Raw genomic sequence first — 21,593 nt, 5'->3', positions numbered from 1 at the left:
CCTGTCTCAAAAAACAAAACAAAACAAACAAACAAAAAACCAACCAAAAACCCTTTAATGGCTTCTGGTCTCCCTTAGAGTCAAAGGCAAAGTCTCCACAGTGGCTCATATGAAGCCACAGTGTCCGCCTGCCCGTTCCCTTACTCCCCTGGTGTCCCTCACTTCACTCCTGCTAACTGGTGGCCTCTTAGCTGTCCTTCAACTACATCACGCATGCTCTCACCTCAGGGCCTTTGCACCTGCTGTCTCGACTAGCTGAAATATTCTTCTCCACTTTCCGTTTCTCTTGTACACTCTTCAGGTCTTTGCTCAAGTGCCGCTTTCTCAATGAGGCTTCCTGATGAATCGACATAAAACTGTAATCCCCAAAAAGACATGAAATTAAAAGGGAGACTTCTTAATTTTTTAGTTACTAAGTGTGTGAACATGCGCATTCCTCAATCATTCTTTACTTTTACTTCTTTTATTTTTAGAGAAGGTCTCACTAATACAACCTTGACTGGCCTGGGATTCACTACTTGGACCAAGCTGGCCTCAAACTCATAGAGATTCATTTGCCACCCAAGTGCTGGGATTAAATATGTACACCACCACAGCCAGCCTCTCTACCTTAATTTTTGAGACAAGTGTGGTGATTATATTGTGTACCCTAATAAACTTTGCCTGAAGATCAGAGAACAGAATAAGCCACTAGATTAAACATAGGCCAGGCAGTGATGGCACACACCTTTAATGCTAGCACTCAGGAGGCAGAGATCTGTCTAGATCTCTGAGTTCAAAGCCACCCTGGACTACATGAGATTGACTCAATCTTGGAGAGAAACAGAGCCAGGCAGTGGTGGCACACACCTTTAATCCGAGTACTGGGAAGCACACACACCTTTAATCCCAGGAAGTAATGGCTTGGTGGAGAAAGGTGTACAAGGTGTGAGGAGACAGGAACTAAAGGCTTTTCGGCAGAAGCATCCCTTTCAGCTAGAGGCTTTTTCAGCTGAAGCCTTTCAGCAGAGGAAGCTTATTCGGTTAGAGGCCCTATCGGCGGAGGCTTTTCAGGCTGAGGAGTCCTAGAGGTAAGAGGTGGCAGTGGCTTGTTCCTTTGTCTTTCTGATCTTTCAGCATTTACCCAAATATCTGGTCCTGGATTTATATTATAAGACCATTTAAGATTTGTGTTACAGATAAGAGTCCTCACTGAACCTGGAGCTCAGTGATTAAGCCAGGCTGGCCAACAAGCCCAGGAGATCTACCTCCTGATTCCCCGGCAGTGAGATTACAAGTGTGTTCTGCTGCTCCCAGTCTTTGCCTGGGTGCTGGAAACAGAACTCATCTCCTATGCTAGCCATCTCTTCAGCTTGAAAGAGAGACTCCCTCTAAGATGAAGTGACCAGTGGGGGCAGAGAGGAAACAAGACAGGGTGAAGGGAACTGAGGATCAACACACACTGTCTATAGGTATGCAAATGTCACAATAAAACTCATTCTTTTGTACGAACATATTGTGATGGTGTGGTAGTTTGAATGTTAGTGGCCCCCATAAGCTCATAGAGAGTGGCACTGTTGGGAGGTGTGGCTTTATTGGAGTAGGAGTGGCCTCGTTGGAGGAAGTGTGTCACTGTGAAAGCAGGCTCTGAGGCTCATATACGCTCAAGCCATGCCCAGTAGTTCAGTTCACTTCCTGTTTCCTGCATATCAAGATACAGGACTCTCGGCCAACTCTCCAGCACCATGTCTGCCTGCATGCTCCCATGTCCCACCATGATGATAATGGACTGAACTTCTGAACTATAAGCCACCCAATTAAACATTTTCCTTTATAAGAGATGCCGTGGTCATGGTGTCTCTTCACAACAATGGAAACTCTAACTATGACAGATGGATAGCCTTCATTATCAACTTGATAACCAAGTAAAGGCATTAATTGGTAAAGAATGGGATCCTGTAATCTGGGAAGGATCCTATTGAGGCTGAGAACTTTGAACCCACAGATTTTCAAGAGTTTATCTCAGCTGAGGAAGTAGCCTTTCCACCCACAGCAGAAGATATACTCTCATGCCCTGAAATATTACCTTTCCCACCTTTGACTGAGGAACTTAACCCTTCATTGTCTGCTAATCTAGCAGTGGATTTATCCTGAAGGAGACGCCAGGCAAAACACTCCTGACATTTCTCAGGGCCCATCAATAGTTGCCTCTAGACCTATAACACACTAGGCTAGGCAGGCTCCTCGGGAGGAGGTAGAAAATATAGTCCCTGAGGAAGTACACTACACTACTAAAGAGCTAACTAGGTTTGCTAATTCATTCAAGCAGAAGTCTGGGGGACCAGTGTGGGAATGGTTTTTAAGAGTGTGGGATAATGATGTAAGGAACAGGAAACTAGATCAGGCTGAGTTCGTTGATACTGGCCATCTGAGTGGAGTTTCTAGGTTTAATATGGAAGCTCACCCCTTTTTTTTTTTTTTGGTGTTTTTTGAGACAGGGTTTCTCTGTGTGAGTTTGAAGCCTGTCCTGGATCTCACTCTGTAGACCAGGCTGGCCTCGAACTCACAAAGATCCACCTGTCTCTGCCTCCCAAGTACTGGGATTAAAGGATGTGCCTCTACCACCTGGCACAAAGTGAATTTTATGGTGACATTTGGCACTGGCTAATCAATAATGGTGTTTCTAGATATGAAATAGATAAGAAGGCTACTGTATTTTTGTTGGATCTGTATAAGTGGAAAACTTCTCAATCAAATGAAAGAAAGGCTGCGTGAGATCCAGGCAAAAGGGAATCTTGGCCCGTGAACCAATTCCCAGACTTAAGAGAGTTTGCAGACCCAGAACCCTTTTAACAAGGGATTGCCAGGTTCCCCTGAGGCAGGACCTTGATAAAATCCCTAATAGTTGTACTATTAGCCTTTCTCCGGTCCTTCCCTGGAGGGACCTATGACGGTTTACAGGGGTAAATGTCCACTGGGGGAAAGGAAACAATCAGATATTCTGGGTCGGTCTGTCGGATACTGATTCTGAATTGACAGATTCCAGGAGACCTGAAGAAACATTTCAGCCATCCAGCTAAAACAGGGGCTTATGGAGATCAGGTGATTAATGGAATTTGGGCTGAAGTCTGACTCATGGTAGATCCAGTGGGTCCCTGAACTCATCTTGTGGTTATTTCCCCAGTTCCAGAATGTATAATTGGGAGAGATATAGTTAGAAGTTGGCAGAATTCTCACATTGCTTCCCTGACCTATGGAGTGAGGGCTATTATGTTTGGAAAGGCTAAATAGAAGCCTTTAGAGTCGCCTCTGCCAAGGAAAATAATGGCTCAAAAACAGTATCGCATGCTGAAGGAAGTGCAGAAATTAGTGCCACCATCACGGACTTGAAAGATGAGGGGTGGTAGTTCCCAACACATCTCCCTTTAACTCTTCTCACTAATGCAGAAGACGGATGGATCATGGAGACTGACAGTTGACTATCAAAAACTCAATCAAGTAATGACTCCAATTGCAGCTGCTGTACCAGATGCGGTGTCCTTACCTGAGCTGATCAACACATCTCCTGGTACATGGTTTGCAACTATTGGTTTAGCAAATGGCTTTTTCTCAGTACCTGTCCATAAAGACCACCAGAAGCAATGTGCTTTCAGTTGGCAAGGATATGTTAACTCTCCTGCTCTGTGTTATAACTTAGTTCAAAGGGATCTTGATCATCTGTCTCTTCCACAAACTATCACATTGGTCCATTGTATCCATGACGTTGTGCTGACTGGACCAAATGAGCAGGAGGTAGCAACCATTTTAGACTCGTTGGTAACACACATGCACATCAGAGGATGGGAAATAAACACAACCAAATTTCTAGGGCCCTCTACCTCAGTGAGATTCTTAGGAGTCCAGGGGTGTGGGGCATGTAGAGATATCCTTCTAAGGTGAAGGATAAGTTATTGCCTCTGGCCCCTCCCACCACCAAGAAAGAAGCACAACAGTTCGTGGGCCTGTTTGGATCCTGAAGACAGCACATTCCTCACTTGAGTGTGTGACTTCGGTCCATATACCATGCGACTTGGGAAGCTGCTGGCTTTGTGTGGGGCCTGGAACAGGAGTGACGCTTCAACAGGTCCAGGGTGCTGTGCAGGCTGCGCTACTGCTTGGACCATGTGATCCTGCAGACCCGACAGGGATGCGGTTTTTAGCCTTTGGCAGGCCCCTGTAGGGAACCGCAGAAGAGACCTCTGGGCTTTTGGAACAAGGTTCTATCCTAATTTGCTGGCTATTCTTCCTTTGAGAGACAGCTCTTGGCCTGCGATTGGGCCCTAGTGGAAACTGAATGTTTAACAATGGGTCACTGTAGCTTGAGTTTTCCTGCCTTGCCCACAGTCAGGACAAATCTTTGTCACCCACCAGTCCCACAGCCGCTCAGACCCAACCAAGTAAACACAGAGACTTATATTGCATACAAACTGTATGGCCGTGGCAGACTTCTTGCTAACTGTTCTTATAGCTTAAATTAATCCATTTCCATAAATCTATACCTTGCCACGTGGCTGGTGGTTTACCGGCGTCTTCACATGCTGCTGGTCATGGCTGCGGCTGGCAGTGTCTTTCCGCCTCAGCCTTCCGCTTCCCAGAATTCTCCTCTCTCCTTGTCCCACCTACTTCCTGCCTGGCCACTGGCCAATCAGTGTTTTATTTATTGACCAATCAGAGCAATTTGACATACAAACCATCCCACAGCACTTCCCCTTTTCTTTTTTTAAAAAGGAAGGTTTTAGCTTTTATACAACTCCAAAGCCAGCTTGGTATATTTGGGAATTTGGGCGTAGCTTCTCTTACTACTTCCTGCTGGAGGGGGGCGCTGTATCTTATGGGGACACAAAGAAAATTTTAGGATCATGGAGTAGTCCGTGAGACTGTATTGTCTGAGCCAGTTGCCTTGAAACGATTCTGGATGTTGGATCATCTGGGCCATGGTGTCATCAGAGACCTTTCAGGTGGTCTTGGCTGGTCAAACCTGATGTATCTTAATCTGGAACAAATCCATAGCCTCTGGCTTTCTGTAGAAACAAAAGCAGAGTCTCCTTTCCAAAGCAACATATCCTTACATCCAAATTTTGAAGTTAAGGTACCTTTAAAATACACATTTTGGCATAACTCAACAGCTTTTGCAATCAAATGTTTTTCTTCAGTTACAAATATCAAAAAGAACATAATCCAGATTCTCTGTGTGGTAGCCATCTGTATGTGGCTTATTTTTTATATTACCTTGAGCCTATTGCTTTAAACTGCAGCCTTTTAAGCCTGAAACGGTGCTGTGGCTGCTGGCTCCACCCACTTCAGCTTCCCAACATGGCGGTGGTATGTTTTCCGCCAGCTCTGGGAGCCATCGTGGCTCTATGCTTTTATCCAAGCAGTGTGTAGCCCAGAAACCTCTTTTTTTGTTTTGTACTAGCAAAGGCTAAATCCACCATGCAGCTTAATGTGCCACTTGCAGAGGCCTCATTCCCGCCATACTGCAGGTCAAGCGCACACGCTAGGAAACCACCAGTAACTCAAACCGGCAGGCTGCTGCTCATTTGAGAGAGACAATTAGGAAGCTGTTTTTAGTTCCGTTTTAGAATCTTTTCTCAGGTTTTAGGTGGAAACTCTTGCCAACACGTTGGGCGCCATTTGTAGCTTGAGTTTTCCTGCCTTGCCCACAGTCAGGACAAATCTTTGTCACCCACCAGTCCCACAGCCGCTCAGACCCAACCAAGTAAACACAGAGACTTATATTGCTTACAAACTGTATGGCCGTGGCAGACTTCTTGCTAACTGTTCTTATAGCTTAAATTAATCCATTTCCATAAATCTATACCTTGCCACGTGGCTGGTGGCTTACCGGCGTCTTCACATGCTGCTGGTCATGGCTGCGGCTGGCAGTGTCTTTCCGCCTCAGCCTTCCGCTTCCCAGAATTCTCCTCTCTCCTTGTCCCACCTACTTCCTGCCTGGTCACTGGCCAATCAGTGTTTTATTTATTGACCAATCAGAGCAATTTGACATACAAACCATCCCACAGCAGGTCACCAAGTTACCATGTGACCTAAGCTGCCCTTCAGGAGCTGGGTGTTATCTGACCCACCAAGCCATAAAGTAGGATGTGCACAGCAGCAATCTATTATCTGTTATTGAATAGAAGTGGTATATATGTGATCGGGTCTGAGCAGGTCCTGAAGAAACAAGCAAGGGACATATAGAAGTTGCCCAGGTGCCTATGGTTTCTAGTCCTGTTACAATGCTGTCTACTGCCAAGTATAGCTTCATGGTGTGTGCCTTGTGGTTGGTTGACTGAAGAAGAGAAGACTAGAGCCTGGTTTACGGCTAGTTCTGCATGTATGTAGGCACCACCCAGAAGTGGACAGCTGCAGCATTACAACCCCTTTCTAGAACCCTGAAAGGTACCAGAGTAGGGAAATCTTCATGGTGGGCAGAGCTTCGGGTAGTACACATGGTCATACATTTTGTTTGGAAGGAGAAATGGCTAGAGATGTGATTGTTCACTGGCTCATGGGCTGTAGCCCATGGATTGACTGGATGGTCAGGGACTTGGAAAGAGCATGATTAGGAAACTGGTGAGAAGGACATCTGGGGGAAAGTATGTCAATGGACCTCTCCAAATGGACAAAGGATGTGAAGATACTTGTGTCCGGAGTAAATGCTCATCCAAAGGTGACTTCAGCTGAGGAGGAGTCCGAAAATCAAGTAGATAGACTGGCCCAGTCTGTGTATAGTCAATCTCTTTCCCCTGCCATCCCTGTCATTGCCCAATGGGCCCTTGAACAACATGGCCAGAGCAGCAGAGGTGGGGGTGATGAATGGGCTTGATAACTTCAGCTTCCACTCACCAAGGCTGACCTGACTACAGCTGTTGCTGAGTGCCATATCTGCCAACAGCATAAACCAACACTGAGTCCCAGATATGGCATCATTCCCCGCGGTGACCAGCCAGTGACCTGGTGGCAGATTGACTCTACTGAACCACTTCCTCCCTGGAAAGGACAACGCTTTGTTCTTACTGGAGTGGATCTTTATTCTGGTTATGGATTTGCCTTTCCTGCATGTAATGCTTCTGCCAAAACCACCATCCATGGACTTACAGAATGTGTTATCCATCATCATGGTATTCCATATGGTATTGCTTCTGACCAAGGAACTCACTTCACAGCCAGAGAAATGTGACAGTGTACCCACGACCATGGAATCCACTTGGTCTTACCATGTTCCCCATCATCCTGAAGCAGCTGATATGTTAGAAAAGTGGGACAGCCTTTGAAGACAAACTTACAGCACCAATGGCAGCAGCCTGGAGGGCTGGGGCAGAGTTCTCCATTAGGCAGCGTATGCTTTGAATCAGCATCCAATATTATGGTACGGTTTCTCTCATAGCCAGGATCCACGGGTCCAGGAATCAAGGGGTGGAAAAGGGAATGATTCTGCTCTCTATTGTAATGCGAATTCTAATTGGTCTTAATAATAAAAACCCAAAGCCAGATATAGGGGTAAATGCTGAAAGATCAGAGAGACAAGCAAGCAAGCCACAGCTACTTCTTACCTCACCAGCTCCTCAGCCTGAAAGGGCGGCTGTAGCTGGAAGTCTCTTCAGTCCCACCTATTGTCCCGCAGGTCCAGATGAATCTCTCCACCCACAGTCCTGCAGCTACTTATAAAATAATTACTCAGAGGCTTAATATTAATTACAAATTGTATAGCCTATGGCTCAGGCTTCTTGCTAGCTAGCTCATAACTTAATTCAACCTATTTCTATTAATATACATATTGCCATGTGTTCCATGGCTTTACCTGTGTCCTATTACATGTTGCTCCTTAGACGGCATCCAATGGGAGCCACATATATTAACAGCATACAGAAAGACATCCCATAGCAGGGGGCCGAGCTTATATATCACTTCCTGTTTCCTCCTTCCTAGTGCTGGGATTAAAAGCATGTGCCTCCCAAGTACTGGGATCAAAAGCATGAGATCCCAAGTGCTGGGATTAAAGTGCCTGGCCTCTATGGTTAACTAGGGGCTAGCTCCTCACTCTGATCTCCACACAAGCTTTATTTGTTAGAGCACAATCAAAATATCACCACACACTATCACTCCTAGTGACTCACCGGGGAAATTCTTGCTTTCTGTTCCAGTGATGTTAAGTTCTTCTGGCCTAGAAGTTTTGGTTCCAGAGTAGGGAGTGCTCCTGTCAGGAGACACAACACTCCATTAAACTGGAAGCTGAGATGTCCCACTGGCCACTTTGGGCTTCTGATGCCTTTAAACCAATAGGCTGAGAAAAGAAATGAAGCATTAGAAGGGGTGATTGATCCAGATTACCAAGGGGAAACTGGATTGCCTTTTCACAATGGACATAAGAGCGATTATGTCTAGAATGCAGGAGAATCTTTAGGGTGTCTCTTGGTGCTACCATGTCCTGTGATTGAACTCAATGGGAAACTTCAACAGCCTGACCCAGGCAGGAAGACAAAGGGCACAGACTTCTCAGGAATGAAAGTATGGGTCACTCCTCCAGGAAAAGAGCCAAGACCCAATGAAGTGCGTGCTGAGGGTCGAGGATATGCCGAATGGGTAATAGAGGATGATAGTTATAAATACCAGCTAAAGCCATGTGACCAGGCTGCAGAAATAAGGATTATAATTGACAAGAGTTTTATGTCTTATTTTGTTAAGAATATGCTTGTACAGATATTGGTTTTCTTTCCTCTATTTATCATGTAATGTAACATCAACTAAGAGAATATCAGTGGTTATCATATTTAAGTTTTGAAATACCAAAAGAATGTCCCTCAAGGGATGTTGTCATCTTTTCTAAAAATTTTAATGTATTTTCAGTTATACAAGGAATAGTTATATCATGTTAGGCATAATTATGACCTGCTTATTGTTTTATTTGGAAATTAAGCATGACATAAGGAGATCTGATTGTCAGGTTGACAAGGTATAGACTTGTGATGGCTATTCTTAGTTGTCAGCTTGACTATATCTGGAATTAACTAAAAGCCAAGCAGCTGGGTACACCTATGAGGGATTAATTCTTAATTAAATCATTTGAAGTGGGAAGACCCTCTTTTAATCCAGACATTTTTTTAAGATTTATTTATTTATTATGTATACAGAAGAGGGCACTAGATCTCACTACAGATGGTTGTGAGCCACCATGTGGTTGCTGGGAATTGAACTCAGGACCTCTGGAAGAGCAGTCAGTGCTCTTAACCTCTGAGCCATCTCTCCAGCCCTAATCCAGACATTTTGAAGTGGGAAGATCCACCTTTAATCTGGGCCACACCTTTTGCTGGTACCTCTATTAAAAGACATGGAGGAAGAAAGCTTGTTCCCTTTGCCTGCTTGCTCTCATTTTCACTGGCAAGTCCATTCCTTTACCAGCATTAGGACCTACTTCAGGATTCCAGCACATACTGGCTACTGGACTCTTGGACCTTCCATTGGAAGACATCCTTTGTTGGACTAGCTGGATCATAGCCTATAAGCCATTATAATAAATCACACACACACACACACACACACACACACACACACACACACATTCATTCAATCAATTCTGTTCCTCTAGAGAACTCTGACTAATACATATATACACTAACAATAGAAAAAAGAACACATACTGTAGGGAATGGAGGAAGCCCTGAGTAAGTGAAATTCTGAGGGAGGGTGTATTTTGGTATGAGCAAGTCCTGTTGGCCATGGGAAATTGGTAAAGCCATTATCTATGGACCAGGCTTAGAGGGATGGCAGAGTTTTCTTCAGGAGACTGGGTATGAGTGTTTATGAACGACTGACCAGTATGTGCAAAGACTAGCAACTGCAGCTTCCTCCTCCAGGTGCTGACAGCCTTAGACTGCTCGCCTACAGAGACCTCCTAGGAAGACTAAACTAGCCCTTCCCCCTGTGCTGTACCTAATAAACATGCTAAGGTTTCAGGTTTCAGTGATAGCAGTAGTGTTATAAAAAAAAAAAAAATCATTGGGTGGTGGTGGCGGTCACCTCTAATTCCAGCACTTGGGAGGCAGAGACAGGTGGATCTCTGTGATTTTTGAGGCCAGCCTGGTCTACAGAGAGAGTTCCAGGACAGCCAGGGCTACACAGAGAAACCCTGTCTCGAAAAACAAACAAACAACAACAACATAAAAAAAAAACCCAGCCTGTTGTACAATATTTTAAGGTGTGTTACCTTTTTTATGTTGCATTTGTTTAACTCTGTGAAGCTTTGTTACTTTGCCTGTCTAAAACACCTGATGGTCCAATAATGAGCTGAATGGCCAATAGCAAGGCAGGAGAAAGGATAGGTGGGGCTGGCAGGCAGAAAGAATTAACAGAAGGAGAAATCTGGAAGAGGAATGATGAAGGAACAAGAGAACAAGGAGAGGAGGACATCAGGGACCAACCACCCAGCCACACAGCCAGCCATGGAGTAAGAATGAAAGTAAGATTACAGAAGTAAGAAAAGGAAAAAGCCCAGAGGAAAAAGATAGACAGGGATAATTTAAAGTTAAGAAAAGCTAGCAAGAAACAAGCCAAGCTAAGGCCAGGCATTTATAATTAAGAATAAGCTTCTGTCTGTAATTTGTTTGGGAGCTGGGTGGTGGGCCCCCCAAAAGAGCAGAAACAAACACCACCACCAAACAAACAAACAAAAACCCCGTCATCCAGCTTCATTGTATGTGTGTCTGTATGTCTGTCTACTTCGTTCCCTTGCTACCCTGAGCTGAGGTTCAAGGACCCAAGCTATGAGGAACAGGGTACCATACAATATTGCGATCATTCTTCCTCCCGTATTACCCCTCTACCCTACTTCTTATCTAAAGTGCTAAAGGTTTTCTATGTATGTTTTAGTTTTTAGCTATTTCTTCCACAGGAATATAAATTCAATACATTTATTTTTATTTTTTACTATATTAAAAACTTTAAATAGTCTCATATTAGGCACTCAACAGTCTGATGAACAAATATTGTGAGCATCTTAAATATTAATGAATAACGCCTTTGAGCTTATTGTAGGAAAGAGGAGGACTAGGGATCCTAGAGTGAGTCCCCAACGCTTTCAAATGCTCAGCTGAGATTCAGTGTGATTTGTCTCTGTCTTCCAGTCTCCTAGTTGTTAGATGTGCCACCTGGAAATAACTGTGCTCTTTTAAAAACATCAGAAATACGTAGTGGACTGAAAAGAAAGTGACAGATTACACTCTGTTGGCTAAAATCAACAGCATCTCATATCAGAGTCTAGCATGGACACGTAGTAGAAGTCACCAGAAGATTTTTTTTAAAGTAAACATTATTTGAGTACTTAGGATATGGAAAGAGGACACAAAGATGATCCAGATGCAGGCCTTCCTTGGAGATGCTCCGAGCCTAATGGGCAAGGCAGTCATGGAAGTGGACAACTACACAAAGTGACTGTCAGCTCAACTGTTCGTGCTAATTAGACCCATCACAGGCCTCAAGATTCCCACAAGATGGGGGTAAGGAGGCAGAAGGGCTAGGACACTTGATTGGGCCTTTACCTCGCCTGGAACACCTCTGTCGTCCTGTATCCCACCTCTGTGGGCAAACTGGTCTGCTCCTGGAGAGAGAGGCTATCTTGACGGCACAGAAAGACAGCTTACTCTGAAATCTGAGTGCCCGGGTTTCAAATCTTACTGTGTACCTTGTACTCAGTTTCGGATCTGCTAGCTACAGCCTACAGAGTGACGTGGCACATGCGGCCTTCTCCAGCTGGCCCCTGGAGACTCCTCCAGGCTCACCCGCCCCCCCCCCCATGCTGGGTGCCTTCCTAGTCACAGCTCCCTACTCTGACACCTTTGCTCAGCCTTCCCGACTTTGACAGCCCCTTTCCTGGTTCAATACTGGGCTCTGCTGTCACCATCTCTGGGCCTTAAAGCACCATTTTCCTTTCCTCCAGCATCTGCTCTTGCCTTTTCCTGTCTACTCACCACAGAGAAGCCAGAGGAATCTATCTGCAATATGTAGGACTTGCCATGATGCTTAAGCTGGCAGAAACAAAGAATAAAACTTCATTTCTGGATTTAAAGCCTGTATTTTTTTTTTTTTTATAACAGCTAGCCTGGAACTATATAGAGCAGGTTGACCTCTGACTAGGAGATCTCCCTGCCTCTGTTTCCCAAATGCTGGAATTAAAGTCATTGGCTACCATGCCCAGCAAACCCATAAACTTTACTGTGGCCCACCAAGATATGTGACACCCCTCACCCACCCCACCCCATCGCCACCCCCTGGGTGTTCTCTCCACTCCAGCCAAACTAGCCTTTCTTGCCCAGTGTATCATGTTCCGCTCTCCCTGGCAACCTTCGGACATGCTTCCTGCTTTTACTTCAATATTGTCTACTCGTTTGTCAGCGGTCGTCCGTTCAAACCTCCTGTCGCTCCCCCACCTCACCCTTACCTTTGCCCTAACAGTAGTTTTAGAGTTAACTGTGAGCTACTTAGTGCCCTATCTCCATCTCCCTCTGAATAGGGACCACACATCTTGTTCATCACCATGGCACAAAAGGCGCCTAGAGCTGAACGTGGCACGAACAGGTCCTCCAAATGTATGTTAACTCATACTTAGTCACCAACAGATGTTCAGCCCTTCGTGGTTGTCATAGAGGTTTTCTGAGCCTGGGAAACACTGTAGTGTGTTGTCCAGATCTCCTGTCACTAAAGACTTGAGATTCCAGCTGCTAGCCATGTTAGTTCACAAAAAGCCTTTAGCTGTCAGCTGCTCCAGATAAGGAGCCTTCTCGAGATGCGCCTCCTGCCAGGAGACACTATTCCAGTGATTGACAGGACTGTGTAAAAGGTCTGCTATCTCAGAGTCTGCTGGGTGAACCAAAAGATTATCCCCAAACCTCCTGCGCTGCAGGAATCCAAACCGCTGTAGACTCAGGCTCCTTTGTCTCCTCTGACCTCTCCAATTGGGTAAAACACTACATTCGTTAACCTAAAGCTCGCATACATCGTTCGGCTATCAAAGTGTTTCCCATCGTTTTTCTATTGCAGTCCGGTACTCCCAATTCTATACTGTGTATTCCCGCGAAGAAACTGAGGCTCAGAGTGGTAGAGCGATCCCCCCAGGCCAGGCACTATGTAGAAGCTAATCTCACAGATTTTCTCCTCTCTTTCCCTATTAAGTCTCTGCATCCTGAGCATGAGCGAGCAAATTCATAGAGGCGAATTTTGGTCTCAGACTCAAGAAAACAGGATCCTTGGATCTTTAGCTGACCGGCGCAGAACAGCTGGGGAAACTGAGGTCCAGAGGCAGGACTCCATGCCTGCAGAGGCGACCGCGAAGGGGGCGCGTCCTGCCCAGTGGGCCGCCTCCTTCCGCCCCTAACGCGGGGTCTCCCCTCCCGGTCTCTTCTCTCGCCAAGCCGCCACCTCGGAAGCGAGCCATGATTGCAGCCGTGGCGGCGGCGTGGCTGCTCCTATGGGCCGCGGCCTGCGTGCAATCCGAGCAGGACTTCTACGACTTCAAGGCGGTCAACATCCGGGGCAAGCTGGTGTCGCTGGAGAAGTACCGCGGCTCGGTGAGTGACGGTCCCCTGCGGGCCTGGCTGGGCGGGAGCAGGGCTTGATGGGGCACCCGGGCCGGGGCTCTTCGGGGGATGCTCCCCTCGGGTGTGTCACAGCTCGGACACCACCCTGGGGATCCCAGCCCCGCGATCCATCCATTTGGCGCCCCCAGGCCCTTGCCTACTCAGGCCCGCGGCTACGTGGCACAGGCGCTGTCTGCGCTCTCTAGGGCCGCCCGGGCTTTGCCTCTCCTAAGAGTAAAAGTAACACTAGCCTTTGCCCCTCCAGTCCGACTTTTGCGCCTAGAACAGTGGGTCCAATGAGAACGCGGAGAGACAAATAAATGTGCAGCGGAGGGAATGACCATCTAAGATGGACCCTTGCTTGAGTCTTAGAATGCACACTTAAGGCCCTGAGAACGAAGACGTGGGCAAAGGACCACACAACAGTAAAAAGCTGGAAGAGAACCCCAGCTACACCCTTCCCATCCTTGGTCCTCTCAAGGCCCACCCCTTAGAGGCAGTTGTGATGGAATTGCTGGCCATCCAGTCAGACAGGCTCCTCCTTGCTAGACTGAATCACAGTAAGGAAGTGTATCAGGATTGGGTCTTTTTAATAATAATAATAATAATAATAATAATAATAATAATAATAATAATAATAACTCAAGACAGATTGCGACAAAGAGAGCTGGCCAAGTCCAGAAACAAGCAAAACCGTAAGAAGGGTGGGGAGGACCAGGGATTTCAACAGTGGTACCTGAAGGATACAAACCCCTGGGCTAAATGGTGGTAGATGAGGCTGATGGGGCCCAGGAGAGCCCAGAGGGTCTCTGAACTTAGTTCAGAGTTGCTAACGTTGTTCGTGATGAAGAATCCTCTCAAGAGCGGGGTCTGGTGTTGCAGGCCTTTAATCCCAGCTCTGCTCTAGGGAGGAAGAGACAAGCTGATCCCTGTGGGCTCGAGGGCAACTTGGTCTCCAAGTAGAGACAGCCAGGGCTACCTAGTGAGATTCTATCTCGAAAAAAATAATAATAATTAATTAAATTTTAAAAGTCTTCCAAAGAATCTTCTGCCTCTTGAGATGAAGACCCTGGTGTGAAGATGTGTGTGGCGTTGGACATAAATGGACCCGTGAGCCCATCATCCAGATTTGGATGGATCATGAAAGAATGGCTATCAGCATGCTTTTCTTGGGTGCAGGGCCATCTGTGGGGACAAAACTAATTTTGATCGCCTTGAAATTCTCAGTTATGCTGGGAGTCCTTGCTCTGCCCAGTGCACTGTTTCAAAGGGAGAGGTCAGCGTGGAAGTACTTGGTAAGCTTTACGCTGCTGTGTGTACTGTAGGTCTCGGTCAGTGACCTCATCCAAACTCCAGACAAAGAGTAGCAAAGAGCAGGGCCCATTCCTCCCCTCTAGTATGGCTGGACAGAGACCCCAGATACACCCTGAGCAGCTCCTCCAGTCACTGAGTCATTGTTTATTACTCAGCACCTACTGTATACGAGCTAGAAACCGAAGCCCTAAAGATGAATAGCGATGAGCAGAAGAAGTTTATGTTTTAATCAAGCTTATAAGGAGAAAAGACAATAAATGAGGCACTAAAAACTGAACCAGGTAACCCCAATAGCAATAAGAGATGAAAGAAAAAAAATAGACAAGATGTTTTCAACTACTAAAAGGAATAGTGTATAGAGTTAGCCTGAAATGGTGATGCACACTTTTAATCCCAGCACTTGGGTAGCAGAAGCAAGCAGATTACCTATGAGTTCATAGCCAGCCTGGCCAATATAGCAAGTTCCAGGCCAGCCAAGGCTACATTAGGTAATGAGATCCCATCTCAAAAAAATTAAAAAAGGTAGAGTTAGAGGGTCAGTGGGATTGTTCAGTCAGTGGGTGTGCCACGCCTGAGGACTTGCCTGAGCTCAATTCCCAGGACTTAGATGGTAGAAGGAGAGAACCACTTCCTGGAAGTTACTCTCTGGTCTCCGTACCTGCACACCACACTGTGTAGGATCACCCTACCCCCTGGTTTGTTTTGTTTGTTTGTTTTAAGAGGTAGAGTTAGAATTTGAACCCCCGCAGTACAACTCTAGAGACTCTGCCCTTAATTGCTAAACTCAGAAAGAAACCGAGGAGCAGTCAGTCCAGGGTGGCTGGTTAGCTGAAGCTGGGCCTGCTGCTTGGGGCATACCTTCATTTGTTCATTACAAAACCTTTCCTGCCTCCTACTCCATGCCTGATACTGAGTGACAGTCATAAGGATAACTAGGATGACAGTCATTTAGTCCATGGTTCAGCATGAGTGTTGAGGTCATCACTTGGGAATGTGCTGACTTCCTGGGTGGAATGCATGAGTGAGAGAAAGAGAGAGGGGGGTTGTGTGGTTCATCTGCTGGCTTCTATCTACACATCTGAGTCTGTTCCTGTGCATGTGTATGCGTGTATGTGAAGAAGCTATTCGGTTTCATGGGTGGAATGAGAAGCAAGAGGCCCCCCTTCACAAAGACTAGGGAGATACACATGATAAGGTGAAAAAGAAGCATCTTAAAATGCATTCAATAAGGTCCAGCAGGAGAGAAGGTAGGAGACCCTTACCTGGAGAAGGAAATTTAGAGTCCTGATTTCTTACCATCCCGGGCAGAGTATGCAATGGGTCAGATTAGCTCAATGATTCTCGGCTGGGGCAAAATTTGAAAAAGATTTTTTGCTAGCTGGATGGTGGTGCATGCCTATAATCCCAGCACTCAGGAGTTAGAGGCAGGCAGATCTCCGTGAGTTTGAGGACAGCCTGGTCTACAGACAGAGCAAGTTCTAGGACAGCTAAGGCTACACAGAGAAACCCTGTCTCAAAAAAAACAAAACAAAAAAATTCTTTTTTAGGCCAGGTGGTGGTGGCACACCCTTTAATCCCAGCACTTGGGAAGTAGAGGCAGGTGGATCTCTGTGAGCTTGAGGACAGCCTGGTCTATAGAGTGAGTTCCAGGAAAGGCTCCAAAGCTATACAGAGAAACCCTGTCTCAAAAAACCAAAAAAAAAAAAAAAAAAAAAGGAAGAAGAAGAAAACCTTTTTTTATTATTACATTATGTGGGGGGGGGGGGGTGCGAGCGCGCGTGCATGCCAGAGAACAACTTGGGGGAGTCATTTCTTTCCTTCTACTTTGTGGGGCCCTGGGATTAAACTCAGATTATCAGGCGTGACAGCAAAGTGCTATCTCTCCAGTTTGTTTTGTTTTGAGACATAGTACCTCACTGTGCAGTAGCTAGCCTGGAAACTGCTATGTAGATCAGGTTGGCCTTGAACTCAGAGATCCTCCTGCCTCTGTCTCTGCCTCCTAAGTGCAGAGATTAAAGGCATGCAGCATTTTTTTTTTTATATATTTTTCCATTTTATTTATTTATTTGTTTGTTTGTTTATTTTTGGCCAAGAGATGGTCTCACTATGTGGTTTAGGTTGGCTTCCAATTTGCAATTCTACTGTCTCAGTTTCCTTAGCGCTGGGATTACAGGTGTGTGTGGTGATACATTGTGTACCCGAATAAAATGTGCCTGAAGATCAGAGACAGAACAAGCCACTAGATTAAACATAGGAGCCAGGCAGTGGTGGCACACACGTTTAATCCCAGCACTTGGGAGGCAGAGATCCGTCTGGATCTCTGTGAGTTCAAAGCCACCCTGGATTACATGAGATTGATTCAGTCCAGGAGAGAAACAGTCAGGCAGTGGTGGCGCACACCTTTAATCCCAGTACTTGGAAGTCACAAGTCTTTAATCCCAGCACTAGGAAGGAAGTGATATGGCGGAGAAAGGTATATAAGGCACGAGGAGACAGGAACTGAACCTTCTCATGCTGAGGAGTCCTAGAGGTAAGAGGTGGCAGTGGCTTGTTCCTTTATCTTTCTGATCTTTCAGCATTTACCCCAATATCTGGTCCTGGATTTTTTATTACAAGATCACTTAGGCCGGGTGGTAGTACATGCCTTTAATCTCAGCACTCGGGAGGCAGGAGGATCTCTGTGAGTTCAAGGCCAGCCTGGTCTACAGAGCTAGTTCCAGGCTACACAGAGAAACCTTATCTTGAAACGCCCCCCCCCCCAAAAAAAAAGACCATTTAGGAATTTGTGGCGCAGGTCTGCGCCACAGAACCCATGGGGAAACGTTTTTTGGTGGTCAAGCCTAAACATCTAGTGGGTACAGGCTAGGATGACGCCAAATAGTCTACAATAAACAGGACAGTGCCCCCAACGAAGACCTGTAATTTTAGTAGTGCTGAATTTGAGAATCCCATCTAGCTTCAGCAATCTGTGCCCTGTGTTCCAGACTGACCCTGGGAAATGGTCTTCTTTAGGTGGCCGGATGATATTATCCCAGCTTGTTTCAAAAGCAGTCCTGGAGCTATGGCGAGGGTGCCCAGGCAAAGGATTGTAATCTTTCAGTAATGCATAGCTAGAAGCTGGAAATGTGGCATTGGTGCCAAAATTCGAATTACATTATAACTCAGTTCCATCAGCTAGCTTTGTATTTATTGCCTAAAGCCTTTAATATAATTAGGGCTCAGCGATCAAAGTATTTGTTTGCTGGAAGGGAGGAGATGAAAAGGATTGTCCTGGGGGTCATTCTGTCTATGTACCCATGTACTGGCAGCCCCATCCAGGGGAAGGCACAGGGAGGCACACTTCTCTTCTGCTTCCTTTTTCTTTAGAGACTTCTGGGAAGGAGCCCGCCTGAATTCCTGGAAGTACCCAGCTGACCGAACCAAACTGAACCCAAGTGTGCCTTTCTCCTCCCTAGCATCACCTATTGATCCGTGCTCTCTGTGTGCATGCCTCTCTGTGAATGTGCTATATGCATTTGTGGATCCGTGTACCAGTGCTAATGTAGGTTTGCATCATAGAGCATGTGCATATTAATTTAGGTGAATTGTGTGCTTACAGTCACAGATTCTCCTGTATGTGTGTACATGTGTATAGGACCCTACATGCTTGATTTCATATGCGGGTATATTATGTGAGAGCATTATACACGTATTTACATATATACGTAGCATTCTTGCATGTGAGATGGAATCACCTACGTGGACATATCAGAGCAGACACAAGTGCATGCCTCTTTGCTGGATTGTATATGGTTCTGAGCTTTCTTCTGTTTTGTTTGTTTTTTGCCATGCAGGTTTCCCTGGTGGTAAACGTAGCTAGCGAATGTGGCTTCACAGACCAGAACTACCGAGCCCTCCAGCAGCTGCAGCGGGACCTGGGTCCCTTCCATTTTAACGTGCTTGCCTTCCCTTGCAACCAGTTTGGCCAACAGGAACCAGACACCAACAGGGAGATCGAGAACTTTGCCCGCCACACCTACAGTGTCTCTTTTCCCATGTTCAGCAAGATCGCAGTCACCGGCTCTGGTGCCCACCCTGCCTTCAAATACCTAACCCGTGAGTCCTGTCCTTTCTCCTCTTCCCTCCCTGGCTGTGGCCAGGACTCCCCGGGGCAGCAGAAGCTGCTGGCTGGCTGGGTCACCTTTCTCTTCCTGACCCCTGGAGGAAAGTGAAGGCAGGCATGAGCAGAGGAGGAATCCTGCCCAAGTCTCTCCACACCCGCAGCCTCACCCTAGGATTTCCCTGAATTCTTGCCTCTGGGTCATCACGCTTTGGTCAGCGTTCCTTAGCTGAGCTTGTAGACTGAGGAGAGAGAAACAAGACACAGCCATGAGACGCCACACACCTGGAGAAGGGTGACCAGATGACTGAAAGTCACTAAGAGGGAAACCTTCTCTCTGGAAGATTAGCTTAATTGCCATGCCTGGAATACCAGTGCCAGGCATGATGTGTGGGCTGTGAATGAAATCACCAAGGACAGACAGGCAGTAGAGTTTGTTAGGTACCCTGTGGTCTAACTGCAACAGACAAGGCAGTAGAAGCTGCAGAGATGGTGTAAGGGGGTGCTTTCATGTACGTGGGGATGGGGGGCTCTGTGAGCAGTCAGGCAGTGTTTCGATGGAACTGCACTCTGATGGCTTAGGTCTTATCAGGTGGGACATCTACACAGTGCAGTCTCTCTGGAAGGTTAGGCAGGTATCAGATTATTTTGTGAGGAATAAGTTTTACGACGTAGGTTATCTCTTTGTGGGACTTGCTATCTATGAAAGAGGCAGGCTTGGTTGACCAAGGGTCAAACATTTGATGGTCTGAGCCTGCTCATTAAAAAGTGGGATTCTGGGATTAGAGGGATGGCTCAGAGGTTAAGAGCACTGGCTGCTCGTCCAGATTTGATTCCTAGTGCCCACATGGCAGCTCACAACCGTCTGCCATTTCAGTCCCAGGGAATGCAATACCCTCTTCTGGCTTCCTCAGACACCGTACACTTACAGTGTACAGACATACGTGCAAGCAAATCACCTCTACTCATTCAAAAGAAAGAATGAAAAGGCATTCAGAATGCCCCAGTCTCAGTGGCAGAGCTTGTGAGCTTTGGAATCTGGTGAGCTTTGTGTTTTGGTTAAGTCCTACTTCTCCCCCTCCTACGTATTTTGTTAGTTTTCTCCCAGTTCCTGCGATTGTAGATCAGTCTGGGCCTTGCTTTGGAAGCACCTGGAAAGATCTTATGATTGTATAAGCCCGAACCTTACTCTCGCAGGGCCCAAGAATTTCTTTTCAGGCCCCACTCCCTGACCGTGATTTTGATTCAGCCAGTACATGAACTAAGCTCTAGAAGCCGCTAAGATTTCATCGGAAGCAGGGAATTGTACAGGCCTGCACTCGGGAGTTAGAAGCAAGGATAAGGCCTTCCAGGACTTCCTCAGCTAGACAGCAAGACTAAGTAAGGTAGCCTGGGTTACACAGAATCCTGACTCAAAACAAAACAGACTAGCGCACAGGGCGCGGCCATTTGGGGTGATTAGGAAAGGATGATTGATAGTGTTCTATCGTGGACTTCCCAGAATCCTAAAGTCGGCTCTCTCAATGGGGATCCCACATTGGAATCTCCTGGAGAGTTCTGGAAAAGTGCTGGGAGTTGGGTCTTGTTCTCAGTGGCTCTAATTTTAGCAGTCTGAGTGGGGCCTGGGTGTGAGAGGCACACCAGTAGTGGGATCCCAGGAGAGAGCACAGAGAGGCACACCGTTCTACTGCTTCCTTCTTCTTTAGAGACTTCTGGGAAGGAGCCTACCTGGAACTTCTGGAAGTACCTCGTGGCCCCAGATGGAAAGGTGGTGGGGGCTTGGGATCCGACGGTGCCCATGCAGGAGATCAAGCCCCGGATCACAGAGCTGGTGGCAAAGCTCATCCTTCAGAGACGGGAAGAGTTATGACCGGATTCCCACTTCCCCACCACTCCCATCCCTCAGCAAACTCAAGTGGTGCTTCACAGGCAGAGAGCCTGGGCTTCTCCTCTCTTCACTCACATAGAGGAAAAAGTCTAAGACTTGGATGATTTGAATCCAAGAGCAAGGAATAGGAACTCCTGGCCAATGAGAGTTCTGAACTGTCAACCACCGGCCAGTAGGCCGCCAGCCAAAGGAAACACGGCCAGGCTATGAGAAGCCCTGTAGAAGGGTATGAAGCAACCATCTCCTAGCCAGGTTCTGTAAAGGGGAGCCAAGTCTTACCTCACAGGAAGGTTGTGAGGATTAGCATCTAATACCTGTGAACGTGCCTGGGGCAGCGCTAGCCAAAGAGGAAGCATTCAGCACATGTTTTCTGCCTATAAACAAAGCATTACTTGTGATAATAAAACTTGAACTCAACACAAATTTCTAGCCGGTGGAAATCCAGGCCAAATGTGTTTGTTGTTTTTGTTCTCTGTTCCTGTGTGTATTGTTATCTAATTACAAAAGATGCGAGGTCTTGGAGTGGGGTGGGAGAAGGGTAGAGTTCAGACACTTGCAAGACTCGGGGTTCCGTTCCCAGAGAGGCAAAAAGAAAGGCACAGAAAGAGAGAGTGTGTTAATAAAAACCCAAACAAGGGCTGGAGAGACGGCTCCGCAGTTAGGAGCACTGGCTGCTCTTCCAGAGGACCCAGGTTCAATTCTC

General features: G+C 46.6%; 1 protein-coding gene across 1 annotated transcript; it reads left to right on the top strand.

Annotated features, from left to right (window-relative positions):
* The first annotated feature begins 13,060 nt into the window (after positions 1 to 13,060).
* Positions 13,061 to 21,313, top strand: Gpx7 (glutathione peroxidase 7). Its single transcript, XM_006977729.4, has 3 exons — positions 13,061 to 13,580; positions 18,737 to 18,998; positions 20,709 to 21,313. The coding sequence occupies exons 1-3, from the start codon at positions 13,446 to 13,448 to the stop codon at positions 20,870 to 20,872; spliced, it is 561 nt and encodes a 186-aa protein (XP_006977791.1). The 5' UTR covers positions 13,061 to 13,445; the 3' UTR covers positions 20,873 to 21,313.
* Positions 21,314 to 21,593: the final 280 nt, after the last annotated feature.

The sequence above is a fragment of the Peromyscus maniculatus genome, chromosome 2 (genome assembly GCF_049852395.1).
Source record: "Peromyscus maniculatus bairdii isolate BWxNUB_F1_BW_parent chromosome 2, HU_Pman_BW_mat_3.1, whole genome shotgun sequence".
NCBI classification, from domain to species: domain Eukaryota; kingdom Metazoa; phylum Chordata; class Mammalia; order Rodentia; family Cricetidae; genus Peromyscus; species Peromyscus maniculatus.
This window is presented reverse-complemented; position numbering and strand designations above follow the sequence as displayed.